Here is a 13,620-nt window from a genome sequence, read left to right on the forward strand (position 1 = left end):
AGCAATTTAGTTACCTTGCATTTAAATTCCCAACACATTATGTTTTTGTTATTTAAATTCAGTCAACTTTAATTTACTTGTTATTTATTTTTATGCAATTTTAATTTCTTGCCTTTTACTTTCTAAGTTTTGACTTACTTGCAATTTACATTTACTTTGCATTTAAATTTTCAAGTTCTTTATTTTAAATTGCAATTTACTTTATTAGCATTTTAATTTACATGTTTATCATAGTATATTCTTTTAATTCTTACTTTTTAAATCTCTTGTTTTATTTGCCTACTAAATTTTCCATAATTTCATGTCATACATCTTAGTAGCCTTAGGTTCTCATGTTTATATTATGTTAATTCCTTGTTTCCACATTTTCATGCATATATTGATGTTGCTTTCATATAGGTAAAGTAGGTTAATGTTTTTGATTGCATGATTTAGATGTTCATGGGAGTAGGCCGAGAGGCATTTAGGATATTGGGATTAGGCTACTTGCATCTTATTATTATTTATGCCAATTAGGTAATTCTCATGTTTAATTAATTTTCATGTCCATGTATATTTCTTCTATGTTATTTAAGTTTTTAATTGCACCTTAGTTTTTTCATGCATTAAAACATTCAAGTTTACTTACATTTGTTTTCTTATGCATTGTAAATTGTTACCTTTTTCATTCATATTTTTTATTAGATCTTAATTTAGAGCTATGCTATTAGATTTAGAATTTTCCATTTTAGGTAAATTTCTCAATTTAGAAAGTTTCAGGGTTAAATTTGTTAATTTTCATAATTTTGATAGTAATTAGGTTTTAATTCACTTGGTTTAATTTTAGGTTTAACTCATGTAGGGTAGTTTAGTAATTTCACAAATTTCCTTTAAAACATATCATAGCTTAGGTATCCAATTTTGGTATTTAGCTTTAGGTTAATCATAAATTTAATCCCTTTAAAGATAGTATTAGATACTTTTTATCTATATTACTTGAGTGACCTGTACACTTACGATTGTCGGCATCAAGTATCTAACTCTATCAAAGGAACTTATATTATCTCTATTTATAAAGATTGAAACCAATGGTTATGACTCCTTGATTTTATTGTTTTAATCAAAGATTACTTCCTTTGATAAACAAGATATAGTTTTGAATAATTAAGAACAAAAAATTTCATTTAAATAGTTAATTTTTTTTATTCTAAGAGAAATTAGTATTTTTTACATTTTCTAGAAATTATAACTTTTAATACAAATTAGTCAACTATTTCATGAGGGAAGTCAATTGCTCTTTTATATTTCTTGTTTCCAAAAGGTCACAAAAAGAAGGGTATTTGACTCTTTTGGTAAACCAATCCATTCGACTTTTAATCCAATAAGTTTATAATAATAAAGTAGTTGGTTGTCATAGGGTGAAGTCAACTTTTTACTCATTCTAAAAAATGTTCACATCATAGAAGTTGGTTTTTCACTATAGCAATTGATTGCCTTGAACTCAAACATACAAAGGTTTAAAACTTTGCCTTGAACCTTTTAATCATCCAGAAGACTCTATGTCTAATTGTGCGTTGCCTAATCTAGCAGTCAACTGCTCCTTTGTATGTTTGAGTGTCAAGACTTTACTTAGTTTTGGTATATGCATAGAAGTTGATTGCTTCATGCTAACAGTCAGTTGTCCTTCTTTATAGCCTAAGGTAGTAGACCCCTTATAATATGGCAGTAGACTACTCTTTTAGACAATCTTTTAACTTAAATTTCTTTGTGTTTTAGACCATGAAATTCCTTCCTTAAGCTATTACAAAGCTTAATATGATTCCTCTCATGATAAGTTTTCTTAACCAAACTATTTTCATATTTTAAAAAAATTTCTAACGGTAATAGCAAAAAAAAATCATATTTGAGAAATAATAGATTTCAAGCATTCAAAGTAAATTCCCATTTTTTAATTCATTAGTACCAATGTAGCATTAAAAGATAAGTAAATAAATATACATAATCTTACCGTTTTAATCCTTAAATGCCAAAAATAAGTTCAAATTCATAAAAAATTTGGAAAAAGTCAAAGTCAAAGTGAAATGGGTGTAACATAGGCTTGGCATATGGGATTCTTTCTTATTAGAAGAAACCATGTTTTTAGCTTGAATAATAATTGGGCTGATCAATCCTTAGCACGAGGGGGATTGATCATCTCAATGATTTTAGCTCAATTTGGTATTATTTGTACTAGTGCATCAACCCAATGGTAAAAAGGATTGATCTTTTATTAGTTTGTAGCATAAAAAAAAAAAAACTTCAAATTTTCTAGTTTTTCATGCCCAAAATGGATTTAAGATGTTTTAGTAAAAATTAAAGTTTAAACATGTTAAAACATCAATTTAGACTTACAAGGATGAAAAGTTTGAACCAAAAACAAATTTTGAGTATGATTTGCAATTGTTCCAACAATGACCATTTGGAAATCAAGTGTGCTAAACAGTTTGGACAAATTTATGCATTAAAACCATTTTCAATAAATTTGAAATATGCAAGTACATATGATAAAAGCAAATACGTTCAACAAATGCAGATATTTCAAGAAATGAGAGGTTCAAATCCATTTAAATAATGAATAGTGCCATAAACATACTTGAAGCTTCAAACATAGCATTTCTCATTAAAAAAAAATTCATAAGCATATTCAATATTCATCGAACTTGTACAAGTCATAAAAACATGTAGAATATGATAAAATTTCTTAAGTACTTTAAGCTTCAAATAGGTCGAATAGAATCATATAGCATTTTAGAGGCATAGAGTCTATAAAAATCATATTCTATCAACAAATTTACTCAAGCAAAATAATTTATGTAAAACAAAATAAGATTAACCATTCAAAATTTAATATATCTAAAATTTTTATTTTTAGCACCTAAACCTCATTTTTACTTGAACAAAATTGAAAAATATTGAATAATGTTAAGCACATTTTTAACCACCTTAAACTATTTAAACAAGTTTTAAGTAATAAAACATAGTTGTTCAAGTCGTCTTTTGACTTAAAAACAAATAATTATTAAAAATAAACTCTTAAAAGATCCATATTTCATTTAAAAGACCATTATAAAGGATAAATATGTTAAAAAAATAACTTGAAGCTCTTTAAACCATTTGAAAAAGTTTTATATTATAATTTCAAATTTTCCAAAATGTTTTCGTACACATATTTGTTAAAAATCAAGATTTGTTTTTAAGCCCTAAAATCCGTAAAAACTTGCACTTAATAGTTGAAGAATTAAAACTATTGCAAGTAATTATAATTTTTTGTTTGAGCAAGTTGAAATCTTAGAACACAAAAATATTTAAATCCATTTTGCATTTAAAAACTCACTAAAATAAAATTTGACACGTTAAAGCTTTATTTTGCAAAAAATATTTTTAAAGTAAAACTTGAAATCCCAAAATAATTATGTATGTTCCTATAAGTTTGTGCATAATACAACTTTATCATGTAAGCATAAATAATAATTTTACAAAGCAAGACTTCCATGGACATCAAACATTCATGTATCAAATCATGCTTAAGCCTATGTTTCAAAATATATCTAAAATTATATTAAAAATGAATTTCACAAATCCTAAGAATATATTTATATCAAGATCATTGAGCATAAGAATATATTTATATAAAGCACTCAAGAGCAAAGGTGTTAATATATTCAATTAGGCTCATACATCTTTCAAGATTATACCACATATATCATGTAAAATTAATTTTGCATAATAAAGATATATATTGAAGTCTAAAGTACAGTAAATAAAAAATAATTTCACTTAGAAATGGACAACAAAAATTTAAATGAACAAATAGTATAAAGATTACCCATCCATTATGTGTCTAATGCATCTAATATTCAAGAAATACTTTATAGCTCATTGTTGTGGTACATCTATAAGAGACATTAATAATTTGGATTTTGGTATCCAAACTGCTTTAGATTCTTAAAGGTTAGTGACAAAGTCTTTTATTCCTTTTAGAACCCATATTTTCCCAAACTTATATTGACCTTTTCTTCAAATAGGATAAGTTAAGGAAGAATGACCATGAAAATAAAAATGATTGCATTTCTTCTAACATAACACGTTATTATTGAAATGAACTTGTTTTTCATTTATTAAATGTTCAAGCTTCATTTTCAACTTTAAATTCTATTTTTCCAAAATCTCTTTTTTTTTTATAAGCTATTTTTAATTTCTCATTTTATTTTTTTAAATTAATCTTTGTTTTCATTAAAAATATTATTTTTAACATTTAATTTTGAAATATATGATTTGAAATTATTTTTATATATTTCAAATTCATTCCATAACTAACTCCTAAAAAGCATCTTATAATTCTTCAAATATATATGAAATTTGATCATTATAATTACATATTATTTTGTACTCTTGAAGAGCCATGACACATGATTCTTAAAGAATTGTCTTATATTATCGTCTTTTACCTTGTCACTTTTTAAACTTTTAATTCCACCAGATTTTTCTCGATTCATTTCTTCATTTCTTAGTTTATGGAAGAAGTCAAAATGTTATTGAAATCGTGAACATTTTTGGCACAACATAGCATGTTTATGACAATGCAATTTACTTGAAAGTGGACTGATTGGGCCTAGTGACAGGGTTATTGTTAGTAAGTCAGTTATTGAGAAATGTGGTGAGGGCCCAGCTCCAATTGTGAAATGCAGGAGCCAGTTTCTTCCTCGTCAAAGTCTAGGCATCATCACAAAGTAAGGTCATTGGAAGCGGCTGAAGAAGCTTTTCTCTTTAAAATGTCTCAAAAGACAATTAGGAGAGGGAAAAATGCGAAAAAAAGGTTTAGCAGAAGAAAACACAGATTTAAGGTAGTCGATTTGCAAATGATCGCTATCGGATGAAGATTTTTTAACAGATATAAAGTGATCACTGAAGAAGGAAAGGCCACATGGAAATTAGGAAAATTATTGGAATTTTCAATAAATTGTGATGACGATCTAAATGTTGAAAGATTTAAAGCGTTGGAGGACAGGAATTGAGCGGTCTTTATGGGTAACAGGTTATCATGCTGGAATTCATAAAAGAATTCAGGTGGTTTAATTGTTGTTGGTGTGGGACAAAAGCATTTTTGTGATAGAGAGAGCCATGATAGCTACTTGATCGTTTATGGTTAAAGGGGGTTTATTATTACAAATTTACAAATAGAAATGCTAATGAAGGAAGAAAATATCTTGGAGGGTGTAGGTGCTACTTATTTTTCTAGCAATGTGAGCCACTGGTTTTGCTATTTATGGTTTTGCTAATTCGGAATTACAGAGGACTATTTTTTTTATTGTGTCTTGTTATAGTGGATGTGGAGGTTGCGTTTTCAAAGCATTTGCAAAAGGGGTATGAAAAATAATGGAGAGGTATGCAAGGCAGGATGAATATAGTTGGCGTTTAACGTCGAATGATGTTTTAGTGCTTCTGTTAGAGCAAGGCTACTATGTCTGACCGGAAGAAGTTTTGAGTTATAAGGAGTATAATGCAGCCGAGATCTAGGTTTTCAAAGTGGTTTTCCAAAAACGAGATTTTGGATGAAATGGGAATTTATTTGGGTGAGAATATGAGGGATAATGCAAGAATGAATGTGTTTAATTGACTTGACAAGTGGAAATATTCAGGATTTGATTCATAATGGGTTCTCGTTTCAATTGAATCGGTTACTGTGATTTCTTTGGTGTAATAATCATCTTGGATTCCGAGCAGCTTGTGTATGGGCCAAGGGGGTTTGAAGGACAAGCTACTAGCTATGAGGTTAGTTTGGGGGGATCCGGTTATGTTTTTGCTTTTGGCTTATGGAAGTGGCTCTTTGAAGGCTGTTAAATGGTGTGAAAAGGAGAAAGGATCAACCAGGGAAACTTTTGTTTTTATCTACTAAAATTGAAATGCTTATTATATCGATTGGCACAACTAGTTTGATAAACATTTTCAGAGGAATGAATGGCATGTTAGATGCCTTGGCAAAGGCGTCTAACAATTGAGAAGTTTTTCACGGTATGGTAGTGATTTTGGTGTCCGCTCTCCCTATTTGTTTACCCTTGTTTACTGACCATGGTAGCGTGTTTCTTTTTTGGTTTTTTTATTGTTCATTTTTTCATTATGTTAATTTTCTATTAGTATTTTGCTTGCTGTTTTTTAGGAGCTGCTGCTGGTATGAGTTGCAACTATGTTTATTTTGGAAAGAATATTGTATTTCACTGATGATCCTCTTTTGATATCTAATAAAAGTTTGACTCAGCAAAAAAAATTTCAACACATGATATAATGAAATTAACTATGTCAATTTAATATAGTTTTTTATATGAAATTATATTTTTTCTATTTTACATTATACGATTTGTCTAGTTCATAAATTCTTTAATTGTTGGCATTGAAAAAAAGAAATTATTGATAAATTTGATTTAAAGAAGACTATAGTTTATAGATGACTTTTAAGCAATGACAACTGGTGATACTCAATTTAAATAATAAACGTCTCTATGTTATGATTTTCTTCTATTTTTTATTATTATAGTAAATAATTTAATATATTTTTTATGATTTCATTAATCATAAAAAAATTACTTTATTTGTGTCAAATTATTTACATTTTTATGGATTTTAATTAAAAAGTTATGAGTTTAATATACTCCCTATCGTAAAATGTTTGGTTGTATTAACTTTTACGAAATTAAAAAAAAAATTTAACTTTAATGTATTTAATATTAAAATTAATTTTTTTATAAAATTAAATTTTCATAATTTTTATGTTAAAAAATAAAAAATAATAATTTTAAAATATAAAAAGTAAGAATTTTAGATATTCAAAAGAAAAAAAGATATAATTTTGATATATCCAAAAAATGAATAAAGAAAATGAGACAAAAAGGGTATTTGGTATTAAAAATTAAAATTTTTTTATAAAATTAAAATTTTATGATTTTTAATGTAACAAAAATCATGAAAAATAAATTTTAAATATAAAAAATATATAATTTTAAATATAAGAAATTTAAAAAAAAAAAAAAAAAAAAAAAGGACGGAGGAAGAGTAACCTTTCTTTAAGACGTACACCCTTTAAAATTAAGAATCTTCATTCCCCTGTACGCCCAAACGCAACTGAATATTTTAAGTCAGCTCTTGGGTCTGGACCTACACTTGGTCGCGATATGGATGATTTTTAAATTTAAATTTATAGTGGGTTTGGCTAGAAACATGTCCGGTCGGACCAACTCAATTTTAACTCGAAAGCAGCCTAAATGGTCGTCAATGAGGAATGAAGATATGCCAGGCTTAGAAATACTTGTTGGGCCAACAATAAATTAACTCCAAGATAAGCTTAAGGAAATGAAAATGAAAATTGACGAAGCAGTTCGTACGTAGACTTAGCATGCATATATACCATGCATACCATTGCCATTATATTATTAACAATTTAATTTTTGGCATAAGGATCACTCGTTGATTGAGTCTCTGTCTGAATTTTACTGCACTTTTGATGTAATCTGATTAAATTTATTATATTTTTAACTAAATTTAAATATTAATTTTAATGAAATCAAATCAATATAAATTTTTTATTAAAATTTTTTTCAATCATAATTATAATAAATTTTTTAATTATAATTATAATAAATTTTATTATTATTTTTAATTTTAACGTAATTAATTTTACCACCTATCTAAACAGAGGAATGAGATTCACCAAAAGAGAGAAAAAGGCTAAAGGAGTCTGATCAGTTCACGTGCTGTCCTCCTTGGTGTTTCGGTCAGGACGATCCATCTTTGCTAAAAAATGTTCATGAACAATCTCAAACATTAAAAATTTTAAATTTTAAATAAAAATTTTTTCCGAATACTTTTTAAATTTTTTTGAGTATCTCTAAAAATAAAAAAATTTAAAATTTAAAATATATTTTTATATCTATAAAATTGATAAATTTATTAAAAATTTTATATATATTATACGTAGACACTTAAATATTAATTTCTGATCCGCTATTGATCTCAGTCTTTGTAATTAGTTGTAAAAATGATTTATATATAGCACTGTTAATTTTATATTCAAGTTACTATTTTCTTTTTATTATGTTTTAGACAGCAGCAATATCTATTTTGAACAGGAAAAAATATAAAATTATTTATTTATTAATAGTTTTTGGTAAGAAGAGAGCAATATTTTTTTTACAAAAATATCATAAAAATAAAAAATATAACTATTAAATTTAAAATTTAATATATTAAATATTATTTTTTAAAAATAATTAGATGAACTAGCAAATTAAATATGAATCCCATATAAAAATAAGAAAAGCCAGGCTAGCAACGTCATGGAAAGAAAGAGAAGCACATTGTCGAAGAAAAAGGGCGAGAGAGAAAATCCCTTGAAAAAGCTACAACAATAGCCTTTGCCTTTCGTTTTGGTTGAAATCGTGAAAGATAACAGCAACAGGACTCAGGTTTTTCAACCCAAGTAATTTTTTCTTCCAGCTAATCAGAAAGGCTTTGAATGGTCTTTCGGCATAATTGGAAAGATGCAGTGGTTCTTCTCTATAACCCACTGCCCTGATTCCGATGAGAGAGTGAAAGAATGGAAAAGAGTTTGTTTGTGTCTGCGTGTTTGGATTGGAGACGTTGAGAGCGACGAGTGAGTCTGTCAGTAACCATTACAACTGCGGCACTGAAAAACATGATGTTTTTGCATTAACATTTATTTGAGAAGACTAGGGCAGGGAAGCAGTTTGAAAACGACCATCAGATTCCTCTTTCCCTCTCTCTCTCTCTCTCTCTCTCTCTCTCTCTGTGATGCTTTCTTTTGTATTGATATTTAAGAAAGTTTTTATGTTATAAATTACACATTGATCAGTACTATTCTTTATTGCGGAACCGGAAGGCCACTGCCCTTTTCTGACTTCCTCAGGCTACAAAGATCTCCAGATAGTCCAAGGAGAAAATCCAACGTAACCAAAAGCCGAGGCAAGGGATAATTCATTTTCAACCCTGTCTCTGGCCTTATTCAATGTAATAGTTGAGAGGAAAACCTAATGGGGAACAGTTATTCTTATAAATTAAATGATAAAGAATTCAGAAAAACGTACGATCATTAATATTAATTGATCAAATTATTACCCTGGAATACTTCACCAACAAAACCCATCACTATAGCTTCATTTAACCAAATTAATGAACAAATTACACCAAACAAATTGCAGGATACAACACTCCATTAATCAACTTGAGATTATCAAAGCAACCATTTATAGTATATCCGTAGATATAAGAAGGAAAGATGTGGATTAATATGAAAGAAAAAGAAGATGATTTACGGATGATATAGAGGGATTGATTTATGTGTTAGTAGCCTTTGTAAGATTTGTTCGAATATCGTTTTGGACTTCACCTTCTGTTATAGCTGATGAAATGTAACTCGCAACTAGGGAGTTCTCTTCGGGAGGTGTTCTAGCTTGAAATTGCTGCTTGCAATCATGGCAAGTAATATGAAGAATGGTGGAGTTGCTTTGCTTTATTGCATGATCCTTTAAAGCTTGAGCCTTTTCTAATTCTGCTTGTGCTTGTTGCCTGATTCTCTTTGCCTTGGTAAACTCCTGCTCAGCTAATTCAATCTGCCTTTTTGCTTGCTGTCTTGCCTCTTCAGCATAAGCTTTCTCCGCCATAGCCAACCATAACTGCTTTCGAGCTTCTTCTTTTAACCTCGATGTAACAAAGACAGGTTTCTCATGAATCTCCTGATGAGTTGATTTCTTGCTTTTGTCCTTTTCTGTACAAGTAACAGTTGATTCAATTTTCTCAACAGTATCAGATGAGACGGTTGAGAGCTGTAACTGGGTTGACTGATTATCATGCTTTTTAGGGAAAACTGAGACCTCAGGGGGATTTGATGTGGTTAAGAGTTGAAGCTCCAAATTGTGGTAGTGCGCATTTTTAGGGGAATTATCTTTTGTAGGACTCAAGAACACGGTATCTTTTGTCCTTGCCAACACCAAACTAGGCCAAGTAGCTGTATTGAAATTGGTATCACTGGAGGGACTGGGGCGTGAAGCTGTTCGCGACAAGCATGCCGGCTGCAGTGTTTGTGCTTCTGGCCGGACACGCACCATTTGGCAAGCATCTTGATGTTCAATGAAACTCTCGACTCTACAGAGATAAGGGGAAAATAAATAATAAATCAGTGAGATATATTTTAGTATATAAAGTATAGAAGTATTAGATTTTAGTAATTTAAAATAAATTAGACAGTTGTTATCAATCTACGTAGCTCAAAACAGGCACAAGATATTCAAAAGGCTTGATCTGGTAGGTGCATTTATTTACTAAGATGGATAGTATTGAAACAAGAACAAAGAGAAAAAAAGAAAAAAGAGAAGAGGAGATCAGCCCATCAGAGTATTTAATAATATAGTATATAGTAAGAAAAGAACACTCAAATCTATAAATTAATGGTTACTGAAATAGGATTCATTGCGAAGAGAATTTCTCGATTAAAAGAAGGGGAACAATTACAATACCATGTTAAGCTAAACTGAAAGCTAATCATTCAAGATAGTCACATGAACAAAAAAAGGTTGTCACAAATGACCGGAAGTGTTTTGGGTTTGAGCTGCGGCCGATAGGATTTGAAACGAACAGTAGCACGACCAACCAAACTGATCTTTGGGAAATGTGTTAACGGCCAATAAACAGCTGTTAAATACTGGATTAAGATTCCATCAGTCAAAAACAAAGTCATATTTTTTCTTTCCTTTCCTTATGTTTTTCTTTTTCCTTTTCAAGTCAAAACGCTAGTCATCAGGAAAAAGGGGAGAGGGGGAGGCTTGAGAGAGAATTCAATATGTAATCATGGTTTAGGACTGGTAAATCTTTTTCCTCCAAAATAATATCAAATGATGGAAAAACAAAGAAAGCTTGAAATCCAGTAGCAACGCCCCAGAAATATAGATCTAAAGCACAGTTGATTGCTTTTTGGGGGTAAAAATGAAAAGGAAGAGGTGGACAGGAATTGAGATATTTATGGTCTATGTCGGAAAGAAAATAACAAATGAATTAACCTTGAAAAAACTCTGCCGCAGTCACAAGAATGGCCTCTGGTGCCACAGGTTTTAAGATGGGCCTTATAATCAGATTGAACAGCATAGCCCTTCGAACATTTTTCGCAGACCCATTGCTTGTGGTGGCTGTGTTTCCTCCTGAAGTGTTTCTTGATCCCAACCAAATCGCCTAAAGCATGGCAGGGGTCATGGTGCAAGCAACTAGGCTCCGGGCAAACAAACACCCGCTTTCTCACCACTGGAGTTTCTCTCTTTAGTAGCTTCCATGGAACGTTGTGTCGCCGCCTGTGCATCTGTAGGTTTTGGTCTCTCTGGAATCCTATGTTGCAGATCTCACAAACGTAACGATCCGATTCTAGTAGTGTTTTAGGCGAGAGAGAAACCACTTCAGCATCTGGATCTACATCATCCAAGTATATATTCCAATTAGAACGGAAAACCAATCATGAAAAAAATTATCCAATTTTCTTTTATATAATTGGTAGAAACCGTAATGAATATTATTGCTGCATATGTTAAGTACCTGGCGTTCCTGCCGGTCTTCTTTTCTTCTTATTGTTATTGTTACCATTCTCTATGCAGGAAAATGGCTCCGAAGAACAAGAGTTATTGGCCAACATGCGTAATTATTCCAGCAAAACCTCTCCTTGGGGCGATTAACTTGTTTAATATAATTAAAGCCAAAGAGGCAAAGCAAAGCAATATATTTTCCTTTGCCAACTACAGCTGATGTTGGCTTTTTCTTCTCACTCTGTAAAGTTGAGGAGTCTATATTTAAAAAGAAAATGAAAAGGGGGAAAGGAAAAGCTAATAGAGGATGGAGATTAGGGGGAGGGGGAGAAAGATAGTGGTAGAGAGGTAGAAAGAGTAGTAGATCATGAGATGGGAGGAAGGAAAAAAGCCCTTTTTCTTTCTTTCCTTTGGGTCCGATGATCAGCTCTCTTTTTTAGGCTTTAAACATTCAGTTTTTCTCTCTTTCTCTCTTCAATTCCAACCTCATCTTCTTCCTCAGGTATTGTGTAGCGAAGTGTAAATTGTCCTCAATAAAAACCTGTTCAAAAGGAAGTAAAGACTAAAGAGATACAGCCAATCAAAATGCATGAAACTTGATCCCCACAAGCAAAGAGAGATGGGCCAAAATTGAGAAACATCCCCGCAAAGAAACAAACCTCTCATAATTCATCTTAGACAGTAAAATTTTCGCTTTGCATTGCATGCATAGCATTATGAGTTTATTTGTCAATATATAAATTTTATATTTGATCGGTGAATCTAATAATATCATTTATTAATGAACAAATATTAATTTTTAAAATAAATAAACAAAAATTTATTATTAATGAAGTAAGATAATTTAATTAATAAAATAATATCATATGATAATGTCATTTATTAATGAACAAATATTAATTTTTAAAATAAATAAACAAAAATTTATTATTAATGAAGTAACATAATTTAATTAATTTTATTAATAAAATGATATCATATGGTTTAATAATAATATATCAAACTTATCACTAATAATATATCAAATATAAAACACATTTTATATATATAATATTAAAATACAAGCACCCTCTCTCCAAATATAAGCAGCTCAGCTCCCTATTTTTCTAACACTCTTTTGATCTAGCTTTTACTGTGTGAGATTTATATTTGATATATTACGTCAAATATAAACTCGCATTGTTCGAGTTTTTATTGCGATAATTAAAATTGAAAACATTGACTCAATCTGTATATTATTTCTGGAATGAAGGGAAAATATAACAGTTAGATTTTAGTCTGAATTAACGAAATTTTCACTTTCTTTGGCTTTAGATATATGTTAGAAAATATAAAATATATCCAGCTCACATATTCCTTATTCTCTATACAAAACTTTTATTAATGTGCATTATTGAGATTTTTTTTTCTCACCTTACATATAATTGTTATTAAAATTCATAAAAATATAAAAGGAAATGGTTGAGTAAAATTATTAATTTACATTCATAGAAAATTACTTCTACAAAATGCATATATATATATATATTTATATCACAATAATGGATTAAAATTACTATCAGTAAAAGTAAGATATATGTTTATACACAAAATATATTTATTTTCACAACTTTTAAGAGTTTAATTTACTTTTATATACGGTAATTAAGAATACGGTAAGATTTATAAATATATCCATTGAATTGACCAAACTACCCCTCATTTGTGATTAATTAAATCTGAATAAACTTTTATAAAGTTGATAATTGACATTGAAGATGTTAAGTCGGACTCGAGTGAATGGAGTGTTGTGCTTGCTTTTGGTTAATTGATGAGTTACAGATTACGAGTGAGTTTAAATTGGCAATGATTGTCTTTTTACTAGGTCAAGCTGGCAATGCACTGGGCCCGAAGATTTTTTACTTGGACCTCAATCAGCTCTCCCATTCCTAGAAATATATCAAGAAAATATTAAACCGAATGATTGGGTTGGTGGCGTTACAGGGTATTTATATGCATTATTATCATTCTTACCAAGCGAATAGAAATT

At 29.6% G+C, this 13,620-nt stretch overlaps 1 protein-coding gene across 1 annotated transcript; it reads right to left on the reverse strand.

The window, feature by feature from the left end:
• Window positions 1-9,292: 9,292 nt before the first annotated feature.
• On the reverse strand, window positions 9,293-12,288 carry LOC111317132 (protein indeterminate-domain 16-like). Its single transcript, XM_022919496.2, has 3 exons — window positions 11,605-12,288; window positions 11,082-11,481; window positions 9,293-10,170 (listed from the first exon to the last, which is right to left on the reverse strand). The coding sequence occupies exons 1-3, from the start codon at window positions 11,699-11,701 to the stop codon at window positions 9,363-9,365; spliced, it is 1,305 nt and encodes a 434-aa protein (XP_022775231.1). The 5' UTR covers window positions 11,702-12,288; the 3' UTR covers window positions 9,293-9,362.
• Window positions 12,289-13,620: the final 1,332 nt, after the last annotated feature.

This window comes from Durio zibethinus, chromosome 9, assembly GCF_047325235.1.
Source record: "Durio zibethinus cultivar Kanyao isolate XHJ-2024 chromosome 9, ASM4732523v1, whole genome shotgun sequence".
Classification (NCBI taxonomy): domain Eukaryota; kingdom Viridiplantae; phylum Streptophyta; class Magnoliopsida; order Malvales; family Malvaceae; genus Durio; species Durio zibethinus.

Bases quoted from the DNA above. Each gene is read 5' to 3' on its own strand.
- LOC111317132 (XM_022919496.2), bottom strand. From the start codon at position 11,701: ATGTTGGCCAATAACTCTTGTTCTTCGGAGCCATTTTCCTGCATAGAG. The intron at 11,482-11,604 runs GTACTTAACATA...TGGATGATGTAG, and splicing joins AAGACCGGCAGGAACGCCAG to ATCCAGATGCTGAAGTGGTT. The intron at 10,171-11,081 runs GTTAATTCATTT...TTATCTCTGTAG, and splicing joins TGCGGCAGAGTTTTTTCAAG to AGTCGAGAGTTTCATTGAAC.